General features: G+C 43.8%; 1 protein-coding gene across 5 annotated transcripts in view; it reads right to left on the reverse strand.

Moving 5' to 3' along the window:
- FNDC3B (fibronectin type III domain containing 3B) overlaps positions 1–21195 on the reverse strand; it is a 354529-nt gene that overhangs the window by 85545 nt on the left and 247789 nt on the right. For all 5 annotated transcript variants that reach the window (XM_025201761.1, XM_025201760.1, XM_025201762.1 and 2 more), the window contains 2 exons: positions 13652–13790; positions 13000–13054 (listed from right to left, as the gene is read on the reverse strand). In XM_025201761.1, coding sequence (XP_025057546.1) covers positions 13000–13054; positions 13652–13790 — 194 coding nt within the window. The remainder of the gene's footprint in view (positions 1–12999; positions 13055–13651; positions 13791–21195) is intronic.

The raw sequence follows: 21195 nt of genomic DNA on the forward strand, positions 1-21195 counted from the left end.
TCGTTTCTTTTCTTATCATAGCTAATGAAACAAATGCATACACTTCTTAGTGGTTACATTAACGTTTGACTTCTTAAATTTTTTTAAACTGCAGATCACTGACAGCAGGGGAAAATCAACACACATTCAATCAGCTGTCAGACTCCCTAAACTGTTGCAATTTTATTCTCATAATTTATTTCTTCCAACTTTGTCTCTCCACTTCACTTTGCAGCTTCACTCCTTCAGTTACTCTTATAATATATCGCATTTATAAAACAAAATTTATATAAGTATGAAGCCAGTTAAACATGCAATTTCCCACCAGTCTGCCTCTTCAACTGAAGAACTACACAGAGCCTCCACCTAAGGTGTTGGCGGTACCTTCTAATCTTACCTACAGCTATCATTCCCTCTCTATCCCCTAAAACAGAGGTATCAAATATGCAGCCTGCGGAGCCTCCCAATCCAGCCTGCCGGGCTACCAGTGTGCCACCAGAAGCTGGGAGGCATGGCCTGCCATGGAGTTCTGGGCCCTTTGGCCCTGCTGACCGTGGCCATTGGTGAACGTGGCCCACTACTGCTGGTTCTCCTTCCTGAGATCTGTGGCCACCCACTTTGTCACTGCTGGACTTGCTGCTGCTACCACAGCTGGGCTGGAGTTTCACAGGCTGGATTCAGCCTCGGCCTGAGTGACTTTCACATCTCTGCCCTAAAAGAATAATTTTCCCCAAAAGTGGGCTCTTGCTCCTCATGTTCATGATGGCAGCCCTAGAAGCACACTAGTCATAGTCCAGAAGAAGCACCGAGGACACATACTGAGGCTGAGCAGCACATAACAGAAGTCTGCCCTAACAATGGAGGATACATCTACTATGGAGGACTCTTTGGTGGCACAATGTTTTTAAATCTGGCTCTGAATCACCCATCTGCCTCTCTTCAGAATGAGACACAATGTATTGGGATGAGTGGCACAGAGCAGAGACAATGATACTCCAAGATACTGATGTTACAGCTGAAGGAACCATGATTTGAAGCACTTTTGAACCTATTCCAAGTATTGGCAGGAGTCATTTCAGACTCTGAGCAACCCAGGATTGCGATGCAGTAAAAGGATGTTTAAAGAACTCTCACCACTCATGTTTCCCCTCACTACATCAAGTGTTTCATTGCAAATGAGATCCGAGTCCAGAAGCCTTCTTTCTTCCATCCATACCTCTCAATTCCAAATCAAAACCTACCCTTAAATATTCAAGTACATGAAAAAAAACACAGCTCAACTTTGTACAGACTGTAATGCCTCGATATCCTGGACTTTCCCATCATAAGCAAAATTATTTGCACACCTGGTAACAATCTTCTTAGAAATCTTTTAGGCTCTCAGAGGTTTAAGTGGACCTGAAAGAGACTGCTCAGCCCTAAGTAATGAGATATGTCTGCACTAAAGTAGTTCTGAGAGGACTTTTAAGCTCTCATAATCCACAAAACAGTATTCTTGATGAATTTTACCTTAATGTATTGAAGCAACAGTACTCAAAAGTACGGAAGAGCAGAATCCCCTACCTAGGGAGAGAACAGTTAAGCCACTGCTATAAAACTGGCCATGAACTTAAATAATCCCAGTTTCTGCAAGTACTGCTATTTTACCACCTGATTCTAGGCCCTTTAATATATTTTTTCCTTGAGATAAAAATTCACTGTGCAGAGGGAAAGTACAAGATCTTCACATGCAACACAACAACATGAGAGCTCCATGCTTCTAAAATCATACTGGCTCCTGAGAAAGGAAACTAGTTTAAGAGATGTTCCAACTGCAGCTACCTTTCAAACCACATGCACACATGCTGACTTCCTGCCCCCTCTCTTTCAGAGCCACATTTCTTATTCATGGCAGTCCACTCTCCAAGTTCAAGGTATCATTACGCACCATTTAGTCCTAACATAAGGTATATCTATCTTCTGGCTGGCAACTCTGCAGGTGGGTGAATTTCCCTCTCTTTTCCTTCAAGTCTCCAAACACAAATTAAATCACAGGAGAGAAAAGACCCAGAATAGCAATTTCTCCCTTGGTATAAAGGCTAAGTAGGATTTAGTACAGGACCTTGCCATAATAAAATCACAGTGATAGAAGGTAGACTGTCTGCTGGATCTAGCTGTAGGTCCACCCATCTTTCATCCATTTCTCTGGTTTCAGATTCAGCCTTCTGAAGTGCATCCCATGCAGAGAGAAGCCAAAATTTCTGCCACATGGGTAGAGTGTCTATGCAAGGAGTTTCCCCATGGAGTACTCATTCCCCACTAGAATAATTAAATGCTACATTTAACTATAAAGACCCAAGGTCTTTGCAATTGTGGAGAAAACTAGGTTTTTTCCTAGAAGCAATGAAAACCCATAAAATTGTTAGCACTGGAGTCATTCTTTCCAAAGAGTCTACAAATTTATACCAGCAGTTTCCTCAGTTGCTGAATAATGCTGAATAATAGCTGAATATTCCTCTACTACCCTGAGTCACAATGATCTGTACAGATTAATTAGTCACTGAAAGAAATGGAACGTCTTGCATATACTGACCTCACAGAGCACGTCAATTGTAACCAACTTATTCACAGAGCAATGTTTGCCCACTACATATTTGAATAATCACAGCAGCTTTCAAGAACCACCTCTCTGGTGGTGATACAGGATGAGGATTGCAGTCCTACTGTAGAGAGACGGCCTAATTTCTCAGGATTTTTTTGAAGTTTTGAACACTGTAGATTAAAATAAATCCACACAAAAATATTTACCAAACTGAAAGAGTTAGCCAGATATCTTGTGCTGCCCAGCATCTTAACGTCAGGAAAGGGACGCTCAGCCCCTGACAAGCAGCCACAACTTAATTTTTATTCGTACAGTGCTGTTTTCCATTTGCCCTAGAACTCAATTTTGTGTAATCTATTTAGACTTTGCTCAACTGCTCTAGCTGTCATTCTGCAACAGCTAAGAGAAATCAAGGACATAAATGTTTTAGGGTTCACAATCCCCCACCCCACCCACAAACTAACACTTAAAAAAAAAAAAGACACTTCTAAATGAAAAGTCATTTATTAGATATTAGGTTCTTTGACAAGGACAGTTCTTGATAGAAAACATTATCTTGGAGAAGAAAGGGAGGTAAAAGCTCAGAGGCAACATGCCTCAGTATCCAGGTTTCACAAAACCCATTTCCCATATCCATTCTCTTAGCAAAGTGGTAGTTATCAATGCAGCATTACTAAGACAGGGGCTTTTTTTCTTTTTAGGCAACACTTGCATACTCATCAGCTTTGAATTATGATGATTTCTTTTCTATAATCTTTTTAACTTCCCTGACTTTACTACTTTTGATGAAGTGCTTGCAGCAGTAGTGCTTGTCTCCTTCCCTGCATGTGCTTCAATGACAAAAATAATCATTATTATGATATATTATTTATTACGATTATTATTATTATTATATACTAATCATTAACAATATTGACATATGGAGTGTTACACAAGCTTTTGTTCCATTTGATACTTAGCTCTGCTGCATCTGCTCCTCTCCCAGGGACCTGAGGAAGGGTACTGTGATACCTGAAAGCTCCTGTCTATCCCAACAATACGGGGGGTTCAATTAAAACAGGGGCGGGCAATTTTTTCAGGCGGAGGGCTGCTTACTGAGTTTTGGCAAGCTATTGAGGGCTGCATGACAGGCAGCCAGAGTCAGATAAACATTGATCTTTCTAAAATTTTTAGGGCCCCGGGGGGCCGGATAGAATGGCCTGGCGGGCATCCAGCCCACGGGCCGCATTTTGCCCACCCCTGAATTAAATGATAATCACCCACAAGAATTCTTGCCTCTTGCATACTTCCTGGACCATCACAGCAACATCACCTCAATACTAGCATTAATTATCTGATTATTGAGATTATTGATGAGAATAGCTAACTATCTACTAGAAAAACTGAGGCCTGAATACAACATTCTACCTCTTGTATTACCCACCACCAACCCCACATAACCTCCTTACCCAAACAAACAAAAAACTAGTGGCTGCTGTGACCACATACTGAGCTGATTAACATCTACAGTGAGGATGAAAGCTAGCTGAAAGTAGAGTTGTGGGATAGCGTCCTCAGCAGCCTCTCTTTTACGATTTCCGAACTAAGAATAGAACAAAGGCATTCCAGTATTTCGGATCCAGGCTATCCAACTGCATCTAGCCCACAAAGGGTTAAAATGTGCTATCCAAGTGGCAGAGGAGAGCTGGACTGCTTGTGTTGCTCACACAGCTGGAGGGAAGCAAGGCTGCCTGCATGGCTGGGGAGAAAGGGGGGGACCCACAGGGTGTGCGCAGCCTGTGTGCCTGCAACCCTGTCCAGAAGTTGGACAATCATGTTTTAAGGTGATGAAAATAACTGCATAACATTTAGTCAAATAACTGCAAACATTTGATCAAGCAGTATCCCAAGGACCCCAAGAATCGATGACAATTTTTAACTTTCTAATAAATACAAATCTGTTACTATAGAAATGTGTTAGTATTGTACATTACCCTGGCTTATTTGGGGGGCTGGCTGGTATTTAAAATTACTGAGTCTGGCTGGTATTTCAGATTCGACTGGCACTAATTGGAGAGGCTGGCTGATATTTCTAATTATGCTGGCATTAATAAGCCTGGAAATAGTCTTTTTTCCCAAGGTTTATGAAAGCTTTAATGTTGGCATATGAACAACTAGCAAGCTAGTACTGGCTGCTACCCAGAAATCTCAGAATCTTCCCAGAATCCCCCTTGTCAGTCCCTTAAATATTCAGACCCCCAGGTTTTAATTTTATAAAAATCGATAAATAAGTTACTGGTGACATACCCCATAATTGCCTTAAACATCTCCAACCCATATAGTTTCACACAGAGAAAGGACTCTGATAACTGGCTGTGATGTCTTCCCGACACCCCCTGTTCTCTTGTCTTCCTCCAGTCTTTGCATAACCATATCTGGTGCTGTGCTTCCTAGTGGCCCTCCCTTCTGCAGTGACAATTAGGGCCTGCTCATTGAAAAAGCAACTACAGAGCTCTAGCAGAAACTGCAAAACTCATTTATAATATCAACTAACTGATAGAAGTCAAAGATTTTTTTGCCTACTAGTGCATTTATATTTAAAATAAACATTTGTTCTACAAGCAGGAGTGCCTGCGTCTGTCAGAATGACCTAGTCTCAAAATACAGCAAGAAAGCCATTATGGGATTTTCACTGGACCCTATTCTGCTGGGCAGGACCCATGCAGCAGACATTACAGTATTAAGGCTGAGCCATGCAATAAGACAGTAAGCTCATCAGAAAGCATGTGTGATGGACTCAGCCAGAACTACAGCAGACTCTCTCATAGGATTCTTCACTGCAGAAAACAAACACAAAGTAAAGCTGCTCGAGGACATGCTAGCCTTGCTTGCTCTCTCTTTGGCTCGCATTAGGAAAAAACAGGACACATTAAGCAACAGGATAACCCAGGACCTCAGAAGCTAAGGGAGCTGGTTGTTAAAGCGTTTATAATTTGGATTACTGTTGTGGGAGCCTCATTACCATTCTCCTTCTCTTCCTCTTCTCACCCTTATCTTCCCCTTGGGGCAGGGACTCTGTCATCTTATGTGTTTGTACAGTTCTCAATACAAGTGGGCTGCTGGACACCACTGAAATATAAATACTAAATAGTAATAACAATGACCCTTCTCTTTGTGGAGGCCTAACACTGTAGTAACATAGTCAGAGAAAAGACACAGTAACATCCTCCTTGAAGCTCTGGGTCTGCACAGGACAGCAGAACTGAACCCAGCAAAATAGTGCAACATTAAAATAATGGGGATGGGCCAGACCAGGGGAAGGCAATGTTTTTGGCTGGAGTGCTGAAAAAAACACAATGTCTATCTTGTAAGGTGCCGCAGTGTCGGCATGCCAGAAAAACAAAACTGGGGTGGGGGGTACTTGGCAGGACACACTGCATATTAATAGAGTTAATAATCATAAATGTTGCTTTTTTAAAATACAGTAAATACCAGGTTTTCTAAAAACTCTAAAATAAAACTTTACAGACTTTGTTGTGAATTCTTTTTTTTGTTAAGTGTGTTGTGATGAGAGAGAGAAAAAGAGAAAGAGAGAAAGAAGAAAACAAAGAAAAAAGAAAAAAGGAGAGGAGAGAAAAAAAGAGAAAGGAGTAAAGAAAGAAGAAAGAAAAGAAGAGAGAGAGAAAGGGAGAGAAAAAGAGGAGAGAAAGAGAAAAAGGACAGAAAAAGAGAAATAGAAAAAAGAGGGGAGAAGAGAAAGAGGAGAAAGCAGAAAGAGAGATGGTGAGAAAGAGAACAAAGAAAAAGGAAATGAGAGGAGAGAAAAAGAAAAAAAGGAGGGGAGAGAAAAAGAGGAGACAAGGGAAAAAGAAAAAAGAAAGAAAGGAAAGAAAAAAGGAAAACAGGAGAGAAAAGGAGAAGAGAAAGGAGAGAAGCGAGAAGGAGAGGAGAGAAAAAGGAAAGGGGGAAAGAAAAAAGAAAAGAAGAAAAAAGGGGAGAAAAAGAAGGGAAAAAAGGAGAGAAGGGAGAGAAAGAAAAGGAGAGAAAAAAGAGAAAAGAGGAGAAAGAGAGAAGAAAGAAGAGAAGAAAAAGAGAAAAAGGAGAGAGAGAAAGAAAGAGGAGAAAGAAAAAAAAAGGAAAGAGAAAGAGGGTGTGTCCCTTGCCATCCATGTCTCCCACTGCTACCTGCTGCGAATCAGGCCTGCTGGTCCAGGGCAGTGTCCCATGGAGGGAGGCAGCAACACCCCAGCAGCAGCCCCCAGAGCCAGGTCGCTCAGGACTCCCCAGTAATTCTGTAGCAAGGGGAACCCAGGCCCAGGGCTGGGAGAGAGGGCCTGACCCGAGTGCTCGAGGCTCCCAGCAGGTGCTTGAACCCTGGGCCAAGCCAGGGCTCAGGCAGATGGATGCCCCCATCCCACCCAGAGCAGCACAGGGGCACTGAGTGCTAGGACCAGGCGCTCGGGCAGGAGCTGGGTGGCACAGGGAGAAGCAGGTATGAGGGGAGGCACCATAGGTGGGCCAGCCCAGCCGGGCCCTTGGGAAGGTGGCAGCTGGAGGTGAGTGGGAGCAGGTGGGAAGCAGGGGCTACCCCAGGGCTCCACAGGTTTGGGCCACGGTGGGCAGGTGGGGGCACCTAGCCCAGCCCACACAGCTCTGTGGGGATGGGCTGCAGTCACCATACACGTAAGGGGATGCTGCCTGGCTAGGGCAGGACACCAGGCTCAGGGGGCTCCCAGCTTGGTCTTCCTGTGCACCGCGTACAGTGCAAGTGGGGTGAAGCCACCCCTGGTATGAAGGCCTGGATGCAGGAGCCCCCCAGGCCCCAGGAACAGCCGGGATGGGCAGCGCTCAGGGCCAAGCCAGCTGGAAGCCTTCAGCACAGTGACCCTCTTCCGTGCCTGCCCGCACCCCAGCCTCACCCACCCACAGCTCCCCTCCAGGGGCTGGGCTGGAGGGCACAGCCTGTGGGCAGGATCATCAAGATGCAGACAGCGTCCCTGCCTGTGTCCTCCTGACTCTGCCTGCCGCCTTTACTGGGACCTGTGGCTGCTCTGGAGAGCATGAAGCAGCAACTTAAAAACAATGTTTTAAACAATTTCCTTGCATACCTCCTGGCATGCCAAGGAGAATAACCTCTGCATGCTACTAACTGACGTATGTGCCAGAGGTTGCCTATCCCTGGGTCAGACTGTCAGCTGGTGAATGTTTGTGTAGTTCCTTTAGCCTCGATGGAATTAAACCCATTTATACCAGCTAAGGATACAGTTCAACATATGAATATACTGTTACTACCTCCAAGTCACCTATGTTGAGAAATACTATTGTGCAGTGTGTTTGTCTGACTGAGTATAACTCAAGGTAAAATGAATACTTGTTCCTGCAGAACTAAAACTATTTTTGTCTTGCAGCCCATTCAGAACTACAGTGCATGGGACAGAGATGCAGCCTCACTTTACAAAGAAGCGTGCTGTGAAACCACAAACCCTATTACTTTCTGCCCCAAGCCAAAGGACTTCCTGGTAAGCTCAGATAAAGAAAGCGTTTGAAAGCAATTGTTAAACCCAGAACGATCATAAATCATTTAAAGTCTGGTCAGCTACTCCAATCAGGCCCTGGGTCTTATAGCAAAGCCAACAGGAGTTGGAAAAGGCCATTACTCTTGGCTTCTTCAGGGTGAAAATAAGGAGAGAGAGAGAAAAAAAAAAAAAAAAAAAAAAATCGGTAAAAAATACGGTATACAGTAAAAATGCATACGGTAAAAAAATCAGCAGCACTCAGCCCTTCTTTTGCTTTGGATTCTTCCTCTGACCACAAAATCATCCCTTAGCTTAGGGTTGTTAGCCAATCTTGGGTGAAAGTGAGACATAAGAAAATGTGAGCCAGAAAGAGTTTCTCGATACTACCTGTGGCTAATACCTATCTTACAGTGCCTACCTCTGGTGGTCAGAAATTCAGTACTTCATCTGAATTCCAAAGCAGTTGAAAAGGGATCCCCAATTCCGATCCTCTTGAAGTCTGTGTAAGCTTTGCCACCAAGCAGAATTGGGTACAAGTTTGGAGCAGCACTTAGGAAGATGCTCCAATCTAGCCAATTGTTCATTCATTGAGGAACATTCATTATTAACTCTTCAGCTATTTTAGGAAAAAACAACTTGCTAGCCAGACATTAGAACCTGAAAGCACTGAAAAGAAAAAATAAAGGTGCCTCCCTAAGGTCTTCTACTCTTTTCTACTTTCAAAGTTTGTTAAAAAATAAACATCAGCCTAATCTAAAGTGCTCCCCGTCCCAGTTAGTTATGGCCTACCACACAGACTGTGAGGCTATTCTTCGTATACTTCTTGTTTGTCATACTGACAGTAGAGCCTGCTTAAGATCATGCAATCAAGGAAAGAACAAGAGGAAGGTAAAACAAAACTGGCATACCAAAATATTAAGGAGAATAATGACATTCATAAATTTTTAACAGGCTAGGACAGGTCTCTTGACCTACTGATCCAAGGACACTCAGCAAGCTCTTTCTAATGAGACAGCAATGCCTGAGGCTCCACTAAAGAAAAGAATTCGCCTTATTTGTGCTTCATCTAAAGCCGATGATGCAACAGGGTTAATGGAAGCGTTTCTGGGAAGATGTAGAGAGCCAGATAATAATAAAAAAAGCTTTTCAAAAAACCCACTGCACATCCCTAGGCAAATTCTTCTCTCCCCTACTACACATCTTACGCAGAACCTCAGGTCCCATGCTGGCATGTCTCCTAAGACTACCTCATTCAAAAAACCAAATATTGGGCTGGATCCTGTAGTCCTAAAATATCCACTAAAATGAAGCATTAAGCTGCAGGACTGGCCCTTTATGTAGCACCTGTTGCATTTATTCTCAGTCCTAGTAAAATAAAACATGCTCCCTGCATAGTTCTTTAAGTCCTTTCTGGAGACCGTTGGGATATATGACAACATCCATCCCATGCAAGGGTATGCCCTGAACACACTATGTGCTACATCCTGATTATGTGAAAATGTTAAACTGAAATCCTTAAATAACACATGCCTTGAGGTTTCAGGGACTGTGGCCATCAGTGGATTAGAGCACAGTCCTCTTGCTGCAGTTTACAGTACCATCTAATCCCACGGTTAAAGAATGTCATATCCATTCCACTGTCCTTTTACAGCAACAGTTTATTTTTATACTTGAAAACTTGGTTATTTGCATTCCAGGAATCATATTAAAAGCTAAGATATGCAAGCTTAGCTACCCTGTAAATCAAAAAGGTAGCATGGCTGTGGGTCATCTACACACTGACATTAGACACACCACAAGCTCTGAAACATACCAGCAACAGGACCCGTTACTGGCTGCTGCTGTAAAGGCTAGGGACAGAAATTACACATAAACTGGTATAAGTGATCAGAAACTGGTTCAAATCTGTAAGACAAAGATCAGTGCATATAAACTGCTTTCAAAATAGTTGATAACCTAGATGGACATTAGCTGCTTTAGGTTAAATCAGTTTATTGAAGTTCTGTCCAAGATCCCCTCCAGATTCAAGTTAACTCAATCCTCTAGCATCTGAGTTTGCACCTCCCCTGCAAACCCCCTCTCGCAGGGTGGGCTGACCAGCTTTGGCCTAAGCTGTCTGCTCCAGTAGAGCAGGGAGGCATTCTCTAGTGCCCCCCAGCTCCTGGCCTGGGCCACCACAGGCATGTGGCTGTACTTCCGAAATAAAAAATGAATGCCTGTTCACTTGCTTATAACTTCATTCTATGCAGTTTAGAAGATTGAATCGATTCAGCTCGGGCTTTTTGACCGTCTGTACTTAGCCAAAGTATACGGCCTCCTAACCAAATCATTGGTGTGAACGGGCTGTGTGCTTCGGTCAAGAGTGGCTGTGGCAGTCTCTTTCATTTTCCAGGAACTTTGTGCCAGTTCACATGACTTGTGGCCCTGTGGCTTCTTACCTTTGACCAATGCTGATTCTGTTTCAGCACTGGGGAGACTGCAGTCTTCTAGAGGGGAGCTCTACAGGATGTAGAAGTAGTTCCCACATTCTGAGAGCTTTCCATGGTCTACTCTTCCCTCTATCCCTTCTTATGAAGAGATACAGTTTTTCCAAGGCACGCTGCCATTCGCAGGGCATTCTCCTAGCTTTTTTTTACTGGGTGGAGAACTTGTTCTTCACTCATGCAAAGCTGCTTCTGCTTTACAGTCAAAATAATTTAATTTCCTTCTGATCACTGATTTTCCTGTGTTTATATTTTATCCTGTGCCCTGTAGCTAATGAATGTTGCCTCTAGATGAGATCTGGCTAAACTTTTTTCTCTTGACTGGAAAGATCTGTCGCCTTCTTTCCCTCTGTATTTAGTTTCTTGATTTTGCCAGGACACAGTTCATTACTGTAACAAAGTTGGTGGTTTCACTTTCATGGATTTTATATAATTATGCAAGAGGGCAGAGACTACTGAAACTGGTCTTCTGCTTTATACTTGGATGCCATAACTTAAGTGTTGAAATGTGTTCCTAACTACACATAGGAGGCACAACTATTAATGTCACACACAGGAGCCAGCATACAATAGTGGAATGCATTTCCAAAAGCAATAAAGAGCCAGATACAAAAACTGGATCCTGCTGAGACAATTGTCTGCTTCCTCCTCCAACCTGTTTTTTTAAGGGACCCCTTTTGACCATAATCCTACCTGTAGTTCATACATCTGTTCAGAAATGAATTTCTACCTCAGAGTATTACAGAAAGGTTTCTTCCAACCAAAATACAGCCGAGATTAATGCATTGGCTACTTCACAACTAGACTACTACCATCTTGTTCTGTTTCCCACTTCTACAGTCTTTAAAGCAATCAGAGTTATGTTAAGCTATTAAAAGATCGGCCTAATTAATTTATTGGGTTTTCACTTTCACAAGTTGAAGTTATATTTGGGGAAATCGCACTTCATTACTGAGAAAGAAAAGGAATCTAAGACATAGGTGAAGGGACGGAGGACCAGGCCTCTAGAGTTCTGAAGTGAGTTACTTGAGCCTTTCTGTAATACGAACAAACTACCACTTCCTTTCTGAAGATGAATAATACTATGTAGATGCAGAATCTTACTGTTATTCTGCTTTGAAGCCTTTTGTTCTTATGTAATCCTCATGAAGTCACGGGACTCTGGATTCATCTCTAAATGATCCGATACAAGTTTCCTACATCTGTATTCTAATAGGGGTTCCCTGTGGTTTTCTTACGTTGAAAATATCCTATATTTTTCCTAACTCACATTTGTTTGGTGACACGTTCCCACTGAATTTGATAGGAATTTTTCAGGAGAAAGAATGGAAAAGGTCAGGGCCACCCTGCATAGGGGTGATGTTTTTTGAGGCTAATGGATCAAATTCTCCTGGATGATCTTTTCAAAGTAGTGTTTTTTCCAGTTCACATTTCCCCATTCTTTCCCCAGTTGATAACCTTTCCTTTAATTGTCTGCTGTGGGCAACAAGCCATTCCAAAGCTATTGTTTGATTTGTTAGTCCCAGTGGCTCTCTCATTATATAGGACCCATTGCTGCAACAGTGCACAGAGTGAATGTTTGCACAGTGCGTGGTTCCAAGTGCCACCGGCTAAGAGTGCTCTCATGCAGCAGTTGAACACTCCTCACCAAAAAGCCTTCGTTGTGGTCAGCAGCAGTTTTCCCCGCCTGCACAACTGAGCACCCCTTTTTGGCTCCCTAACTCCTGCCTCAACATCTTCTTCCATGCTGGCCTTGGACCTGAAATCCCATGACAACTCTGAAACTGTTCTCTCAGCCATAAAGCCTACATTCCCTAGACCTAAGCCGTGTTGGCAAAACAATGATGGCATAAAGGAAGAAAATATAAAATCATAGCTCCAGCAGGAGTCTTAGCATCTCATGCCTTTCCTTCCCCCTCTGCACATGCTGTCTATTTAGAAGGCAAGGTCTTTGAGGCAGTGACCTCATCACCTTTCCTGTGTTTGGAAGGCAACCAGCACACTGCTGCCAATACATAGATGGCATTCATTTAAATCAGTGGGAATTTTTTTTTTAATGGATTTTTGGAATGAGGTCCTAACTCATGCGAGACAGGGATTTGCTCTGTGTTTATACAGTGTGTATACAATGGGATCACAACTGGGGCTCCTAGATGTGGATGCACTACAAAGAAAGAAACAGTAATTGGCAAAGCTCATTAATAAACTTTTGACGCTGAGCACCTGACTGGAAAGTCATTCATCTAAAACAAAGCAGACACAAACTGCTGTGCATAAGACCTACAGATGAAAATTAATTCCTCTGTTTCCTAGTGCATGCTCTACCTATGCCAGCCAGCTTTCATTTTCCTATTTTTAAGTTCCCCAGTATTTAATTGTCTTCCTTCACATGGCAGTTCCTTGCAAAAATCAGCATGTCATTTTACAAATAATTGTTGTTTCTGTGGCTGGTTGCTGCTTACCTCATCCCATTCTAAAAGGTAGCTGGTGATTTTTGAACCATTATCAATGGGTGCCTATAAACAAACAACAAACAAAAGGAAAGCTTGGAAACAAGTTTAAAAAAAACACATTTACTCTCAGCCAGATGACTGCAGTTTAAAGTGAAACCAGAGCTTGTGTTTGCACAACACTTGGCAGACTTTACAATGGATAAGAAGAGAAAAAAAAGGGAAACTAATTACATATATACACTTAAATATATATGAAGTTAGTTCTTGGCAGAGGTTCCTCAGCCCAGTGACCTCAAGCCACATAGTAGAAACCAAAGGTATCACAGCACTCGATAATTAATGCAGAGGGTCAAAGGTCTACTGGATCCTTGAAGCCAATTGGGCTAATGGGGTTAAGGCATACCAGCTTCTGTAGCTGACAGCACAGAGGGGAACGACGTGGTCAGCATCATATCTAGCTGCCCCTGACTTCCCAGCCTGAAGAGCTCAGGTACAGTTCAGCTGACTGGGGAAAGTCTTTGGCCTGAGTCTGGAGCCAAGTCTGAACTTGTAACTCTGGAACTGTGACCGTGCATCTTTAAGTGCCCCACCACCAGCCTCATCTATTTAATACGGGGCTTTTACTTTGCTTTCCTAGATTTGCATTATTTTGCTACTTACCTTCCATTGTAAAGTTAGTGAAGTTTTGGTCCTGTGTGAGGGTTTGGGTGGGAAAGGACATTCTGGTGCGCAGCTGTGAGTGGTGAAGCCAACTGGCTCTGAACAAGATCCCTTTACTGAATTGTACATTGCATATACCCTGAAAGTGAACACACATTTACACAGGTTAGGAATTTGCTGACAACTAAAAAAGGAACTATGGATTGCCTCAGCCAGTCTCATTAGCAAAACATTCATCATACAATACACATTTATGAGCTTTCTTTCACACCCCAGCCTCTCTCTCTCTCTCTATTTCATCCAATATGACTGTTCAAAATAATACACAGCAGAAGATGGTGTTTGGTAACTGCTTCCACAGATGGCTGATTTATTGTTTTCCTTCCACTGATGGAAGAGTCTGCCATGATTTTTCTTGGCCACTGCTTGACACTTTGCCCATGGTGCTATAATCTCCTTCAAAATAAGACTGCTCAGAAAAAGATGTGAATCTTATTAACCCATTCACTGCTGACTAAACATACAACTCTGTTACTTGGTTTCTGTTCAGGCAATGGTAATTTGAATATTAGTATCCTTAGAAGCACTGACCCACCACTATAAAACTATCATCCTCCTTATAAAAGATGAAACTGCTTTAATGGTAACCACCAGGCTCACCCCCACCCTTTCCCAAGTGACCCCAGAAGGATGATCCCCACCACCGAGATCAGTTTAGGGCATGCACACAGAAGAACGGCAGGGGGTTGCTACAACTCCTCTCCCCCAAACTGGACTTGCAGACTTGCATCAGTATGGAAGCTGGACTAGATGACCTCTGGAAATCCCTTTCAGCACCAGTTCTCTATGATTCTATGATTTCTGGGTTCATCTTGAAGGTACTGATATCTAATTTCAATTAATTATTTTTCTTTCCAACACTTCAGTGTATAAGATAAACCTTTTACTTCAAAGAACAACTTTTCTGGGGGGAAAAGGCTGATATAACAGAAAAAATAGTACACGGGGCTTAGGCTAACAAGCAGAACACTGGAGTTGTAATTCATTACGTTTTGTATACTTGGGAGGAAGACATTCACTTTGCACTGAAATCAGTTCCTATAAAGGAGCTTAATTTACCACGTGCAAGTCTTTGTCCTTCCTCATTCACAGACAAGATGCCTCTGTACAGGGAGCTACTAATTCTCCAGGACCTTTCAGGGTCACTTCATCTGTTACTTTTGAAGAACGACTGCCCTCTTCAAACCTAAGAGATTTCTTAGCTGGCCAGGGTATGATCTGAACTTCCGTAACTGTGAGAATGGGGAGCGGTCTCTCTTGCTGTAAGTCTACCACTATGCAGAGCCATGTAGAGATACCTAAGCTAGCTCCATAAGCAGAAGCCATATCAGCACAGTGCTCCACATAGACCGATTAGCCCTGCTGAGAAGTAGGCCCAGCCTGAGAAGGAGGAATTAGCCTGAGTGGCATGCCTCGCTATTATGGTTATATAGCGATTTGGATGATGGGGTGAAAAGCAACCTGTTCAAATTTGCTGATGATACCAAAATTTGGGGTGAGGTGGGCACGCTAGTAGGGAGGGAAAGACTGCAGCAAGACCTGGACAGGTTGCAGGGGTTGGCTAACAAAAACAGGATGCGTTTCAATACTGACAAGTGCAGGGTGCTGCACTTGGGCAGTAGTAACCAGCAGCACACTTATAAGATGGGAAACTCCCTTCTTGAGAGCACGGAGGCAGAAAGGGATCTTGGAGTCATCAATGACTCCAAGATGAACATGGGCCGACAATGCAAGGTCACAGTCGGCAGGGCTAACTGGACCTTATCGTGCATCCACAGGTGCATCTCAAGTAGGGCCAAGGAGGTGATCCTCCCCCTCTACGCGACACTGGTCAGGCCACAGCTGGAGTACTGTGTCCAGTTCTGGGCACCCCACTTCAAGAGGGATGTGGACAACATTGAGAGGGTCCAGAGGAGGGCCACCCGCATGATCCGGGGACAGCAGGGCAGACCCTACAATAAGAGGCTACGGGACCTGAACCTGTTCAGCCTTCACAAAAGAAGGCTGAGGGGGGACCTGGTGACTGTCTATAAACTCACTAGGGGGGACCAGAAGAGTTTGGGGGAGACCTTGTTTCTCCTAGTGCCCTCCGGGATAACAAGGAATAACGGCCACAAGTTGTTGGAGAGTAGGTTTAGATTAGACATCCGTAAGAACTACTTCACAGTTAGGGCGGCTAGGATCTGGAACCAACTTCCAAGGGAAGTGGTGCTGGCTCCTACCCTGGGGGTCTTTAAGAAGCGGCTTGATGCCTACCTGGCTGGGGTCATTTGAGCCCAGTTTTCCTCCTGCCCAGGCAGGGGGTCAGACTTGAAGATCTACAAGGTCCCTTCCAACCCGACTTCTATGATTCTATGATATAGAATCAGGGACCTGGGCTAGCATTTCTGTACAGCACAGCACTGGGTTGTGGAGTGGAGGTGTACTAGGTCACTCAGAGCTAGCACAGGTACCTTTATATAGCACTACACCATGTAGACATACGCTAACAAGGAACCTGCAGAGGATCTTCATTTTGCTAGACCTTAGTGCTGACTTTAGGGCTACTTTCCTCAGTGGGATAATATAGAAGAGTAAGGATTTGATTTTGTCTGTGAGGATTGAGAGAGAGGGACCATCAGGCTGTCCTGGTACCCACAAGAAACCAAATCAGATATAACTTAATGCAGCTAGGATCTACTTATAACTGCCAAAGACAGAAGATGAGGCATTGCTACCTTCCACATCAAAAGCCCAGATAACTGCCTATAGACTTCAACTAAAAAATGTTAACAGAGGTTGCCAAGGATTGGTGAAAAAACACACAGTTGGATAGTGCTGCAGATTTTCATGTCTCTTAGTCAGATTTTCCCCTGTAACTTCACTGTATTATTTTTCCCTTTATGTCCTCTGTATAGCAGTGGAAAAAGAAAATAAAAAGAAAAAAAGAAAGGAAGAAAGGAAGAACTACAGTGCTTTCTGCTCTAATAATGTTTACCCTGTGACCAGACACTGACCTTGAGGCTGGCTGTAGCTATTGTGCATTTGAATGTGCGGGTTTAAAAATGGGCAATTTCTAAATTTGTTTTTAGCAGATAAGAGCAATTTATGCACAATGGCCACCTACACTGTATTCAGTCTCTGGGGGCAATGTACAAAAACCACTTGTGCTCCTGTGTAACTGCCTGATTTATCTTCAATAAACAACTAAGAGTGAGAACACATTACATTTAATGAATGGAGTCCCTACCTGGCAGCTGGATTCACTTCATGCATGTATGTGTAGCCTGTATAACACTGGAGCCAAGAATCAAACCAACTTTATCAGCAGCAGCAGACAGCAGTATGGACTAAGTCAGTCCATGAAAAGCATCTTTCTGGCCAAGCTAATAAGGAACTGCACTGCATTTCCCCTCTAGTTAGAAACTGTTCTTTGCCTATTTGCAGCTTGCTCCATGGGGAAACTTATGCCATGGTGAGTAGCTTGAGAGGCTACTACCTACTGTGGCTGCAATGTCTCCTTTTGTAAGATGAGAGAAAGGCAAAGATGTAGTTTCTTAGTGAAACTATGCTGGCAAGACACTGAGCCATCTCTGGGCCTAATCTACCAGAAAAAAAAACAACAACTGTTCACAAGCACTGTGTCTGAGTGAGAACATGAAAGCCTTAGAAATGCTGCTAGGACTAAACAGCCTTAGGATGGTCTGGGTGTGCAAATTTATTTACTTTACATATTTACTTCCAGATACTTTAATACATGTCCCCCATCTTACCAGGGAAAACAGGCAGAAGAAAATACATGTTATTTGATTTTTTTAAAATGCCACTTGATTCCCCTATTATCTTCTGTGTTACCACTGTCAGGGCTTACTTTTCTTTCTGGCAGCCATTGATTTTTTCTTAAACAGAGTTTTTCTAATTGTCCACCAGTGATTTATAATTTGGCAAATGGGCAGGCAAAATATAGGGAAATTTCTACATCCAGAATGGAAATGACTTGGAACTTAGTCAGGGCACTGAGGCAAATATCCACAAGGGCATTTAGAGCTCAATATTGCTTGTAACACTACCACTGTTTTACAGTTTGAAGTTTGCTTTACAAATAATGCTCACCTGCCAGCAGCAGGGAGCTCTGCAGTAGTTGACAACTTTCTTCTTGCTACTATCAGAGAGTCTGTATTACTGGGATTGCTGTTTGGACCCTGAACGACATGTTCCAGGGACTGAGACAGTATTATTAGTTATTTAACCTCTTGAACCTCACAATTTTAAAAATAATTTTGAGGTATTCCTAGACCCTGGCTTTTTTTTTTTTTTTTTTTTTAAAAGGAAAGCTATATCACTTGCAAAAAATAAGCGCTTGATTTTTTTTTAATTCAGAAGCAATTCTTTGCTTATTAGGGTTAGGAAACTGCATGAAATTGCAGACTTGATAGGGGTAAAAACATGCCAAACTTTGCCATTATGTAGAAAACAGAAGGAAATAACATCCATAAAGACTGAAAGGATATTTTTATAAGGATACTGAGCTTAAACAGACAGGATGTATATTGAAGGCCTATGCTTTTGCAATTTTAATGAAAACACTGATAATAAAAATGGTGTTAAAATAGTGTGTGAAACAGAAGCACATATTAATTGTTATAAATTGTGCAAAAAGAAAAAAACCCCATACAGTTCTAAAATCCAGATTAAATATGATGCACCTGAACTCTGGTGTTAATTCAACAGTTTTAAAGCAATGTATATACACATACTGCTCTGTAAAGTCTTTTACAATACCAAGTCAGCTTTATAGAATATATAGAGCTGTTTGTACAGTGGGTCACCCATTACGCGGTAGTGTGTGAAGTCTGCATCCTTTCACCATTCCTTGTATGCATCACATACAACACCGGCCCCACAAAAAAGCTAATTTAGCAATATGAGTAAACAGATTCGAAAGAATGTGGACCTAAAGACTCATATTTTTTCTTATAACTGTGTTTCCACACAAACTGTAATATTTCAGGTGCAATTTTTCCTCTCAGCATCTCAGTGCTCCTAATTCTTCATCCCTTCACTCTGTTACTGATTTACAGGGATTCTGGTTTTCTCTGATAAAATTGTAAAATTGTAAATTCTCTGATTTAACTTTCCTCCCACAATCTCTGATAAAGACCTCAAAATCCACAATTAAAATGAAACGACATTATGTAAGTATGTATCAAATGAACACGATGTTTTCTTGATATATTTACAATTTTAAAACAATGCAGAAGCCTACCAATGACTCAATTGCTGTAATAAAATAAATTCTAAATACTTATAAAGTTTGGTATTTGATTTTGGGTTTTTTATCATGAAAAAAATCAGAGCTCCCCCTGCTCCCTTAGCTCACAGAATGCAGGTCCAGGCCCCTCACTCCCCCCGACACCCAAAAGCCCCTCCAACCGTGCTGATGCCCCACACTTCCCCCACCCCCCACAATCTCCTGGCCCTGCTGGTGCCCCTCACTCCCACCAGCCTCCCACAATCCCCTGGCCCTGCTGGTGCCCCTCACTCCCTTCCCCCCACCACTGGTGCCACTTGTCCCTGACCCACAGTCCCCTGCCCCCCCACCCCAGCCCTGACAACCCAGATGCCTGGGTTATGGGGCCAGGGACCTGGGTATCATAGCCCCCTGAAGCAGTGCCCAAGCCCCAGCTGCCCCCTGCGGGAGGTGGCAGCTGCTGCAGTGTAGTGGAGCATGGAGCCCTGCCCCGGCTCTGCTCCAGCTGTGCTGCCCATGGGGGAGGCAGGTGCAGGCTGCTTGCAGCAGGCTCATGGGGGGGGGCGTCTGACTCCCTGTTCCTGCGCACACTCCTGAGGTGCGTAGGGTGGACCCGTGTTCCCCAGATCTGTGCACGGGGTGGCGGCAGGCTGCTCACTGTGGGCTCAGGCACCCCATCCTGCTGCCCCACCCTGAGGCCTCCACAGCCTAGAGGGCAGGACCTGGCGCAGCAGGGCTGGGTGGGGAAGCTCGCTGCTGCTGTGAGCTCTGTGCTGCCCTGGTGACATGCCCCGTTTGCTCCGCAGTAGTGAGGGGCACAACCCCATGCCACTGCCCCCCACTGCTGCCAGGCAGGTAGGGGACATGTCGCCAGGGCAGTGTGGAGCCTGCAGTGGCAAGTAGCTTCCCTGCCCAGCCCTGCCACACAGGGTCTTGCCTGCTGGGCTGCAGAGGCCCTGGGGGAGGGCAGCAGGACAGGGAGCCCAAGCCCACAGAGGGCAGCCTGCCCCCATACCTACCCTGTGCACAGATCTGGGGGGCACAGGTCTCCCCTGCCCTCCCTGAGAGTGAATGCAGCAGCGAGGAGCCAGCCCCACCCCACTGCCCCCCAGATGAACTGCCCGCAGCCCCATCCCGCTCCCTGCAGGGCCCTGCGGCCATGCATTCCAGCTCCAGGCCCCAAGCCCCACCTGGCTGCGCAGCAGCCCCAGCCCTGCCCAACTCCTTCCCTCCATCCCTATGGGGGCCTCAATCCCCACTCGCCCCCTGCCAATCTTACCCGCAGGAGCTGCTCTCCAGGCTGCCTGGCAGCCATGTGCAACATGCACATGGCACCCTGACTGTCCTCCTCCCTCTCCTCCCAGCCCCTTACAGGCTGCAACCCTGCCAGCCTGCAGGGAGCTCTTTACAAAAGTGCAAAACCTGCATGTTTTTCTGTTAAAATGAAAAATCCAGTTGTTCCTCACGGAAAAGGGGAAATGCATGTTTTTTTTTCCATTTCCCCATGGAAAACAGAAAACCCAGATCCCTGCGGATTTATCATAGTTAAGTTTTTTTATAGCCAAATATCTACTATTAGAACATACTTAAAAAATGTAATTCTCACTAGTAACCTAAGGTCTAGGTATGGTCATAGCCTCAGAACAAACTAAATTACATGGATACTGGCAGGGGAAACACACATTTTAGCAAGCAGTAAATGTGAAAGAAATATAGGCTGATAGACTGAGAATAAGATATTTCATTTATAAGGTAACTTGTTCTGCTTAAAATAAAACAAGGGAGCAGATTGGTTTATTCTCTACACAAAAAACCCCATTATGCTAGTCTGAACACATTCAAATAATTTTCTTTAAATTTGAAGTCTCCTACTTCTGCGCACAAGCCCCCCCACGGTTCTTACATAAATTCTGTTCAGTTGATATAGTTATTTATCCTTGTCCTCTTCTTTAGTAATGATGATATAAAATACATATCTTGAAAAAATCTTTCTTAAAATCTATTGCCTAGGGGTGTCTGTACATGAGCTCAGAGGCTGCTCCAACACGCTGTAATTACAATGCATTGGAGCAGACTATTAAATGAGTCTGCCAAAGCATGGTAATTACCACTCTCCAGCAGCCTCTCATATCTTGTGTATCAGCATCCCAGCACTTCAAAATGGGATGAGCTTTAGTTCAAGTACCCCCACTGCCATTTTGAAGTGTGAGGGCACTGATACTCAAAAAGCTATGGCGCTTTAATTAGAGCGGTT

The sequence above is a fragment of the Alligator sinensis genome, unplaced genomic scaffold (assembly GCF_000455745.1).
Source record: "Alligator sinensis unplaced genomic scaffold, ASM45574v1 scaffold379_1, whole genome shotgun sequence".
Lineage (NCBI taxonomy): Eukaryota > Metazoa > Chordata > Crocodylia > Alligatoridae > Alligator > Alligator sinensis.